We start from the raw sequence: 11,124 nt of genomic DNA on the forward strand, positions 1-11,124 counted from the left end.
GGATGAGTAAAGTGCAAGTGAAGGACTAGTGGGGAGTTGAAGCTATTCAGATAGGGAAGATGCTGTGAGAGCCGGGGGGTGACCTGATATTCAGCTGGGAATGACTACAACAGTAAATAAACACAAGACATATATATACTCTATTAGCCACAACACAAACCAGGCTTATATTTAATATGCCACAAATTAATCCTGCATAAAAACACCTGCGTGTTTGTTATGCTAGCTCCTAGCTCCTCTGCTAGCTCCTAGCTCCATAGAACACGCCAATACAATTCAAACACCTGATCAACACACACAATCACTCAGCCCAAAAGACCGTTTTACCTAACCCAAGGTTCATAAAGCTTATATATTTTTAAAAAGTTACGTACGTGACGCGCACATACGGTCAAGTTATCGAATGTTTAGCAGCCAAGGCTGCATACTCACGGTACCTGATATTCAGCTGGGAATGACTACAACAGTAAATAAACACAAGACATATATATACTCTATTAGCCACAACACAACCAGGCTTATATTTAATATGCCACAAATTAATCCTGCATAATAACACCTGCGTGTTTGTTATGCTAGCTCCTAGCTCCTCTGCTAGCTCCTAGCTCCATAGAACACGCCAATACAATTCAAACACCCGATCAACACACACAATCACTCAGCCCAAAAGACCGTTCACCTAACCCAAGGATCATAAAGCTTATATATTTTTTAAAAGTTACGTACGTGACGCGCACGTACGGTACGGTACGTGTTATGCTAGCTCCTAGCTCCTCTGCTAGCTCCTAGCTCCATAGAACACGCCAATACAATTCAAACACATGATCAACACACACAATCACTCAGCCCAAAAGACCGTTCACCTAACCCAAGGTTCATAAAGCTTATATATTTAAAAAAAGTTACGTACATACGCAAAAAAAAGCCAAAGCTGCATACTCACAGTAGCACGTCTGCGTCTTTGTCATCCAAATCAAAGTAATCCTGGTAAGAGTCTGTGTTGTCCCAGTTCTCTACAGGCGTCTGTGTATCCAAATCAAAAGTCCTCCTGGTTAGAGTCTCTGTTATCCGAGTTCTTCCATCTTGACTGCATCTTTCGGGAATGTAAACAAAGAAGCGCCGGCTGTGTACTGTTGTGGCTGACTACGTTCGAAAAATACGTCCATTTCGCACCGACAACTTTCTTCTTTGCTTGCTCGGCTTCCTTCTCCATAATGCAATGAACATGATTGAAACAGATTCACGAACACAGATGTCCAGAATACTGTGGAATTATGAAATGAAAACAGAGCTTTTTCGTATCGGCTTCAATGTGGAAGGCATACCCGTGTTCGTCGGGCTACGTCACACGCATACGTCATCCTCAGAGGCGTTTCGAACCGGAAGTTTAGCGGCAAATTTAAAATGTCACTTTATAAGTTAACCCGGCCGTATTGGCATGTGTTATAATGTTAAGATTTCATCATTGATATATAAACTATCAGACTGCCGTGGTCGGTAGTAGTGGGTTTCAGTAGGCCTTTAAAAAGCCCATATTATAGGTAGTGGGCTGTTTTTGAGGAGTTTTTTGTTGAAAGTATCCGTAGTAGCAATATTAATAATGTTACGTTTATTATGCGTAGTGCACTTTAAATAATTTCGACCATATCTAGGAATTGATATGACAGGAATTTTTAGATTGTTTGCCACCTCAGTAAAATGCAATGTCCACCTCTGACGCAGAAAAAAACATTATGTGAGTTGTATATTATTCTAAGAGAATTGCTATGTGTGCAGGGATTATCCAGCCTGGTGCTGGTTAGTTCTAGCTTAACAGACTCCTTATTAGCGCTTCTTTGTGGATTAGCATTTAGCTTTTTCGTTAGCCCCCGCTAACAACAACGCATTTAGCTTTGTTGTTAGCCCCCGCCCGACACCCCCGCTTCTGCTTCCGAGCGCATCGCTTACGTCTCTTTCGTTGACGGTCTCCGCTGGTAGTGGACGCCCCTGCCTTCAAAGGCCACTGCTGGATGTAGCTCACAAAGAATTCCCAAGCTAGCGAGTAGGTCCACCGTACACGCATCTTTCAGCCCAAAAGGGCCCGATCTCTCCACATCCAGAATTGTAAGTCGGTCGTAAGTGATCACGGACGTGAACACGCTGTGAGCCAGCCATGAAATTGACTGAATTGACGGGTGTTTTTGCCAAATCGGTCTACACTTCCAGGAGCGCTCGCAAGAAGCCGCTGCATTGAAGCGCCGCCATCTTGGCTATATGTATAAGCATACTTTGTGGCTTTCACCAGTAGGGTCGCTATCGCTATAAGGGTCAGTCGATATCGCTATGGGGTCCGCAACACTAATGCCGCCCTCCAGTGGTCCACAGAGCTGAAAGGCTTTCATTGACCTCAACATGACCTGTCAACACTGACCTGTCCTCCCTCCGCTTTTGCTGACCTTTTACTTGGATGTTTCCGTAAGTGTCTTTTTTCAGAAAAAAAAGTGGGGGGAGGTGTGGGGGGGGGAGAGCTGGACAAGTGGCAGGGGAGAGGGAAGTCTGGGCTTCCCTGCTTAGGCTGCTGCCCCCGCGACCCGACCCCGGATAATCGGAAGAAGATGGATGGATGGAAGAAAGGACTGCGGTCTGATAATCACATTAATAACACAATAACAATCATGTGTCTGAGTACACCTATTAATCAAAATGAATCTAACACGTCATGTTCATGTTAATGATGAAATATAAAGTTAGTAAACATGTGAGAGTAAGAAGTAAACAAACCTGTTCTGTGTAACACAACTTAGGGTTTCTTGAAAACAGCCTCCAGTAGTTGACGTAGTCTCTTGTTCTCTTCTTTTGTCCGAGAAAGTTCCTCTTTGTACTCTGCTATCGTTCATTCACACATTTTCACACAATCACAACACTTTACACTCACACTTGATCTTAACTAAGCGATGTGTTGATCAAATCCGCGTCTCTTTGTTAGCAGCTAACAAGCTAAGCTAATTAGCATGCTAAGCTAACTAGCGCGCTAAAACAACTAGCAAGATAAGCGGGCCTTATAATCTCCAAAGTTGAGTGAGACGAGTGGAGTTTATCCTGACACGGAGGATGAATAAAGTGTAGTTAGTAGCGATGTGAGGAGATGTGCCGAGGCTTAGAAGCGTGTGTGGAGTAAAGGAGGACTTTGCTGCAAAGCGCATATCCTCGACGCATGCGTCACTTAGGGGCGGCGCCAATGAGTCATAGTGATGGCAAGTCATGAACGAACCGTTCAAAATGTATGTTTTCATGGTGCCTACACAAAAAACATAGCAACAAATGATATTTCAAATATATCAACCGTATTTTACTTTTAATCAGGTATATATGAAAATAATGAAAACGTATTGTTTTTAATACACTTATTTTTGCTCTTTTTATTTGCCATATGTGTTTTATAGTGTTGTATGCTCATGATTTATTATCTAACCACAAAAGATGGACCACTATTTATAAGAACTGGCTGTTGGCTTGCCTTACACAGTCCTACAGAACATGTGATTTCCTATTCCAGCAGATAGTATTCTTGAAATTACAAACAATCGAATATCTGATTGTAGAACATTTTGTCATCTAGTTATCAACAATTTTAGCAGCTTTGGTTCATTATCATCCATTATACAGATGTGCATACAAATGTGAGTTTTGTGGAAGAAATGTAAGTAATATGAAGGAATAAAATAAGCTTGATCTCCTCTGTAAAATTATTTTTGTGTATCTCTCAAATCTCCTGTTTTCATTTTGAAGTTTACACAAAGATGAAGATGAAAGTAAAAAGTGGTACATGCTTTTGAAGAAGTAATAATTATTTGCAAGTCATTTCTCAGTGTGGTGGTTTTGATAAGACAGAAAATGTTGATCGACTCAGAAACTATTTCAGTCCTTCATGTTGACGTTACCAGTTCACCTCCAAGGACTAAATGTGTCATCACAAGTCCTTCGGCAATTGATTGATTGATTGATTGAGACTTTTATTATTAGGTTGCACAGTGAAGTACATATTCCGTACAATTGGCCACTAAATGGTAACACCCGAATAAGTTTTTCAACTTGTTTAAGTCGGGGTCCATTGATTCATGATACAGATATATACTATTTTCATAATACAGTCATCACACAAGATAATCATCAGAGTATATACAATGAATTGTTTACATTACTTACAATCCGGGGTGTGGGATATGGGGGGGGAGGGGTTAGGATTTGATGGTATCAACACTTCAGTCATCAACAATTGCATCATCAGAGAAAGTTAGTTTAGGATTGAAGTTGCCTGGAGGTGTTGTTTTAGTGCGGTTTTGAAGGAGGATAGAGATGCCCTTTCTTTTACAACTGTTGGGAGCGCATTCCACATTGATGTGGCATAGAAAGAGAATGAGTTAAGACCTTTGTTAGATCGGAATCTGGGTTTAACGTGGTTAGTGGAGCTCCCCCTGGTGTTGTGGTTATGGCGGTCATTTACGTTAAGGAAGTAGTTTGACATGATGAATGTAGATATTATCAATCACAGGCAAGGTATTTATTATTATTTTTAGGTACTATGCGCCTTCGTTTTAGCTGGAAAAGGGCGAGAATAGCCTACATCTTCCTCCAGAAGAGAACATGTCTGTGACCTCTCAGATGATCCAGAAACTGGAACCTCCCACTAGGGGTGTTGCTAAGCATAAAGCTTGACTAGGGCACAGCCCCCAATATAATTACTTTGGACCCCTCCAAAACACACACACACACACACACACACACACACACACACACACACACACACACACACACACACACACACACACACACACGTTTGTCTCTGCTTCAAGGGAAATAATTATGCCATGTAGTCTCTTCTCAGGTTAGGGCTTCAAGGATAGGGCTATCACTTCTGCATTCCGTAGTCCAAATTAGGGCCTCTTCCCTATGAGGAGTGATCCAGCCCACCTGTGAAAGTCAAACTAAGAAGCCTTATCTTATTATGTGCTCAAACTGAAATACTACTATTTACTTAAACTTGGTTCTTCGCTTTCTCCAAGGTGAATATAAACCTTCACCATAAGCAAAACATAATATGTGTTAATTAATTCACTTCAGCATCTAATGGTGCATCAGAATTGGTGTTTTTGTAGAAAGAATGTTGTTCCTCTTTTGCATCGGCCTTGTGTGTCCTCACCCAGCCAGTCTCTGGTAAACAATGTCCCATCATGCTGACATCCACTGAATGTGAGGGCTCATAAAACACCACAATAAACATACAAACCTCCGTTTCCTTATGAGTTGGGAAATTGTGTTAGATGTAAATATAAACGGAGTACAATGATTTGCAAATCCTTTTCAACCCATATTCAGTTGAATATGCTACAAAGACAACATATTTGATGTTCAAACTGATAAACTTATTTTTTGTGCAAATAAGGATTAACTTTAGAATTTGATGCCAGCAAGACATGAAGAAGAAGTTGGGAAAAGGTGGCAATAAATACTGATAAAGTTGAGGAATGCTCATCAAACACTTATTTGGAACATCCCACAGGTGAACAGGCTAATTGGGAACAGGTGGGTGCCATGATTGGGTATAAAAGTAGATTCCATGAAATGCTCAGTCATTCACAAACAAGGATGGGGCGAGGGTCACCTCTTTGTCAACAAATGCCTGAGCAAATTGTTGAACAGTTTAAGAAAAACCTTTCTCAACCAGCTATTGCAAGGAATTTAGGGATTTCACCATCTACGCTCCGTAATATCATCAAAGGGTTCAGAGAATCTGGGAGAAATCACTGCACGTAAGCAGCTAAGCCCGTGACCTTCCATCCCTCAGGCTGTACTGCATCAACAAGCGACATCAGTGTGTAAAGGATATCACCACATGGGCTCAGGAACACTTCAGAAACCCACTGTCAGTAACTACAGTTGGTTGCTACATCTGTAAGTGCAAGTTAAAACTCTCCTATGCAAGGCGAAAACCGTTTATCAACAACACCCAGAAACGCCGTCGGCTTCGCTGGGCCTGAGCTCATCTAAGATGGACTGATGCAAAGTGGAAAAGTGTTCTGTGGTCTGACGAGTCCACATTTCAAATTGTTTTTAGAAACTGTGGACGTCGTGTCCTCCGGACCAAAAGAGGAAAAGAACCATCTGGATTGTTATAGGCGCAAAGTTGAAAAGCCAGCATCTGTGATGGTATGGGGGTGTATTAGTGCCCAAGACATGGGTAACTTACACATCTGTGAAGGCACCATTAATGCTGAATGGTAAATACAGATTTTGGAGCAACATATGTTGCCATCCAAGTAACGTTACCATGGACGCCCCTGCTTATTTCAGCAAGACAATGCCAAGCCATGTGTTACATCAACGTGGCCTCATAGTAAAAGAGTGCGGGGTACTAGACTGGCCTGCCTGTAGTCCAGACCTGTCTCCCATTGAAAATGTGTGGCGCATTATGAAGCCTAAAATACCACAAGGGAGACCCCCGGACTGTTGAACAACTTAAGCTGTACATCAAGCAAGAATGGGAAAGAATTCCACCTGAGAAGCTTCAAAAATGTGTCTCCTCAGTTCCCAAACCTTTACTGAGTGTTGTTAAAAGGAAAAGGCCATGTAACACAGTGGTGAACATGCCCTTTCCCAACTACTTTGGCACGTGTTGCAGCCATGAAATTTTAAGTTAATTATTATTTGCAAAAAAAAAAATAAAGTTTATGAGTTTGAACATCAAATATCTTGTATTTCTAGTGCATTCAACTGAATATGGGTTGAAAAGGATTTGCAAATCATTGTATTCTGTTTATATTTACATCTAACACAATTTCCCAACTCATATGGAAACGGGGTTTGTACATACGCCAGCCCATACTTGCCAACCCTCCTGAATTTTCCGAGAGACTACCGAAAAGGGTGGAGTGCCATCTCCGAGTTGCGGAGGAGACCCTGCCCCAAGTGGAGGAGTTCAAGTACCTCGGAGTCTTGTTCACGAGTGAGGGAAGAGTGGATGGTGAGATCGACAGGCGGATCGGTGTGGCGTTTTCAGTAATGCGGACACTGTATCGATCCGTTGTGGGGAAGAAGGAGCTGAGCCGGAAGGCAAAGCTCTCAATTTACCGGTCGATCTACGTTCCCATCCTCACCTATGGTCATGAGCTTTGGGTCATGACCGAAAGGACAAGATCACGGGTACAAGCGGCCGAAATGAGTTTCCTCCGCCGGGTGGCGGGGCTCTCCCTTAGAGATAGGGGTGAAAAGCTCTGCCATCCGGGGGGAGTTCAAAGTAAAGCCGCTGCTCCTCCACATCAACAGGAGCCAGATGAGGTGGTTCGGGCATCTGGTCAGGATGCCACCCGAACGCCTCCCTAGGGAGGTTTTTAGGGCACGTCCGACCGGTAGTAGACCATGGGGAAGACCCAGGACACGTTGGGAAGACTATGTCTCCCGGCTGGCCTGGGAACGCCTCGGGATCCCCCGGGAGGAGCTGGACGAAGTGGCTGGGGAGAGGGAAGTCTGGGTTTCCCTGCTTAAGCTGCTGCCCCCGCCACCCGACCTCGGATAAGCGTAAGAAGATGGATGGATGGATGGATGGACTCCCGAATTTCAGTTCCTCTCCCGAAAATCTCCTGGGACAACCATTCTCCCGAAAATCTCCCGATTTCCAGCTGGACAACTATATTGGGGGCGTGCCTTAAAGGCACTGCCTTTAGCGTCGTCTCTCGTCCTGAAAAGGAGACTATTGTATATGTCTCTGTTTTCCATAGGTTTATCTATAACCCATAAAGTAGGCAGGCATGGAGCTATTTCTCAGCGTGTGTTTATTCCAGCCGGCATGTTAATACTGTAGCGGCTGGCTACGGGGTGTTAGCCAATGACTGTGGCTGGGGGGCGGGACTTCCGGGAGGGATAGGGAAGTGACGTTGTTAATAAGAAGTGGGTGTTTGAGTTTTGCCGGGAAAAGGGATAGTCACACATTGGAGCTGTTGTGTGGTTGAATTACATCTTGTGCAATAAAGACAAAACAAACAAAGAAGGCGTAAGAGCCTACATTCCTGGGATTATTACAATACACTGACACACAACATCCGGATTCCCATCATGCATTGCTTCAAAACTACGGCACGTTGTAATATACAAAATTTCAAGCCGGACAAACAATATTGGGGGCGTGCCTTAAAGGCACTGCCTTTAGCGTCCTCTCTCACCTGAAAAGGAGACTCTTATATATGTCTCCGTTATCCATAGGTTTATCTATAACCCATAACACGGTGGCCGAATGGATATAGTCACTCATGAACGGTCAGAGAAGCACAAGGCGGCGGCAACGCAGTATTATGGGCCACCTTGCAAGCAACATTCCGTTCTCATTTGCGGATGTTTTCAACAAATCCGTGAAGGATAGGTTCCCAGATTCAGAGATCACTCGCCAGTACTCAAATGGCAGAACAAAAGCTACTCAAATAGTGAAAGGTAAGTGTTTTTTGTTTTTTTTAAAGTAAGCTGCAAGTACAGTACAGTTTGTGTTTTCATTACTATACTATATATACTGTATATGTATATATATATATATCTATATCTATATATATATATATATATATATAGATATATATATATATATATATATATATATATATCTATATATATATATATATATATATAGATATCTATATATATATATATATATATATAGATATATATATATATATATAGATATATATATATATATATATATATATATATATATATATATAGATATATATATATAGATATATATATATAGATATATATATATATATGTATTTATAAGAAATACTTTAATTTCAGTGAATTCTAGCTATAAATAAACTCCTAGCCCTTAACACCCCCCCCCCCGGGGGGGGGGGGGGGTGTTAAGGGCTAGGAGTTTGGTTGTGGGGGTATTAGTTTGGTTGTGGGGGTATTAGTTTGGTTGTGGGGGTATTAGTCTCAAGGTTGGCAAGTATGCGCCAGCCCCTGGGGTCGACTTCCCAAGGATGCTGAGTGTCTCCTATCTTGGGGAGTTGTGAAGAAGTTGTAATGGACAGGACACTGACGGCCAAGTGGGGGGGTCAGTATTTTGGTGAGCAACAGGGCCCCAAAATTGTAAACTGACTGACACTGTGTAAGAGAGACATGGCACCATCTGTGTCTAATTGATACGATGACATTCAGCAATTTTCAAGGTCCAACTTTCAGACAAGGGTCGATGACATCAAATGGAAGTATACATCTGACCTGGCTCCTCACAGGAACTGCAGTCTTGTTCTAATACTTTGAATAAAGTTCTCCTAAGACTGTTGATTAGTTCGCCCCTGATACTGGGGCACTTCCAGTGATGCTGGTAACGTGTTACTTAGTAACGCAATGCTCTGATATGACCTCCTTTTTTCAGTAACAAGTAAAGCGTTACTATTTTCAAACCACTAATCCAAGTTAAAATCTTTGTGTTTGTCCTAAATGAAAACATGCAATATTTACTTTATTCCTGCCTCTCCGGGAGTGATGTCATGCATGAATGTCACGTTGCAGCACGAGGGTGTGTCACGTGTAATACATACTAAGCATGTGAGCAGCAATCATGAACATTACAACACAAACCAGAACAAGGTCTGACCTACTATGACAGGTCATGACAGTTATTTGGTTCTAGCTTTGATTTATGGTACTATGTGTTATTGTGCCACGTGTAAGTGTGTGTGTGTGTGTGCGTGTGTGTGTGTGTGTGTGTGTGTGTGTTTGGGTTTTGGTGCAAACATGGTGCTTGTATTGTGAATCTATATCCTGTGATTCCTGGGCCAAAGGTTGGCTTACTGATGATTTAATAGCAAAAATCAACATTTTCGTAGTACTTGTTTTGGTTAAAGATTCATCTTCAAGTATTTTTTCTGACGTGTTTATGCTGTATTGCTTTGTTTCTTCTGCCTGTCTCACTTTGCTAGATGCATCATATTCAGACTAATGTCTTGCCTTACTTAGAGTGTGTTTACTTTTCCTAACTAAGAGTTTCCTGCTTATCTCCAACCCTTCCCCCATGCATTCCTGAGCTAAGATAAAATGTGTGTGCCTCACCGACACTCTCCTGTAAACAGACAACTTTTGTCTTTTGAAGCCTGAAATAAATACTCAAAAAAAAAAGTATTGTCCGAACATTTGTTATTAAATAGATTATTAAACTGTAAAACAACAGACACTTTGCTTGTCCTCAAGATGATGTTACATTTTGGATGCATGGCCGACTGTGTTCCCCGGGAAGTCCTGTGGGGAGTGCTCAGAGAGTATGGGGTATCGGACCGTCTGATTTTGGCGGTCCGCTCCCTGTATGATCAGTGTCAGAGCTTGGTCCACATTGCCGGCAGTAAGTCGGACCTGTATCTAGTGAGGGTTGGACTCTGCCAAGGCTGCCCTTTGTCACCGATTCTGTTCATAACTTTTATGGACAGAATTTCTTGGCGCAATCAAGGCGTTGAGGGGATCCGGTTTGGTGGCTGCAGGATTCGGTCTCTGCTTTCTGCAGAGGATGTGGTCCTGGTGGCTTCATCTGGCCAGGATCTTTAGCTCTCACTGGATCGGTTCGCAGCCGAGTGTGAAGCGACTGGGATGAGAATAAGCACCTCCAAGTTCGAGTCCATGGTTCTCGCCCGGGAAAGGGTGAAGTGCCATCTCCAATTTGGGGAGGAGATCTTGCCCCATTTGGAGGAGTTCAAGTACCTCGGAGTCTTGTTCACGAATGAGGGAAGAGTGGATCGTGAGATCAACAGGTGGATCGGTGCGGCATCTTCAGTAATGCGGACGCTGTATCGATCCGTTGTGGTGAAGAAGGCAAAGATCTCAATTTACAGGTCGATCTTCGTTTCCATCCTCACCTATGGTCATGAGCTTTGGGTTATGACCGAAAGGACAAGATCACGGGTACAAGCGGCCAAAATGAGTGGGGCTCTCCCTTAGAGATAGGGTGAGAAGCTCTGTCATCCGAGAGGAGCTCAAAGTAAAGCCGCTGCTCCTCCACATTGAGGAGACAGATGAGGTGGTTCGGGCATCTGGTCAGGATGCCACCTAGGGAGGTGTTTCGGGCACGTCCGAGCGGCAGGAGGCCACAGAGAAAATCCAGGACACTTT

General features: G+C 42.9%; 2 protein-coding genes across 2 annotated transcripts in view; both read left to right on the forward strand.

Annotated features, from left to right (window-relative positions):
- LOC133640870 (gastrula zinc finger protein XlCGF8.2DB-like) overlaps nt 1–4,670 on the forward strand; it is an 8,544-nt gene extending 3,874 nt beyond the window's left edge. Inside the window, exon 4 of the mRNA XM_062034554.1 lies at nt 4,642–4,670. Coding sequence (XP_061890538.1) covers nt 4,642–4,670 — 29 coding nt within the window. The remainder of the gene's footprint in view (nt 1–4,641) is intronic.
- The window catches only part of LOC133640602 (gastrula zinc finger protein XlCGF57.1-like), an 87,824-nt gene that overhangs the window by 28,781 nt on the left and 47,919 nt on the right, over nt 1–11,124 (forward strand). The gene's annotated exons all lie outside the window — the stretch shown is intronic.

This window comes from Entelurus aequoreus, linkage group LG23 (assembly GCF_033978785.1).
Source record: "Entelurus aequoreus isolate RoL-2023_Sb linkage group LG23, RoL_Eaeq_v1.1, whole genome shotgun sequence".
In the NCBI taxonomy this organism is placed as follows: Eukaryota; Metazoa; Chordata; class Actinopteri; order Syngnathiformes; family Syngnathidae; genus Entelurus; species Entelurus aequoreus.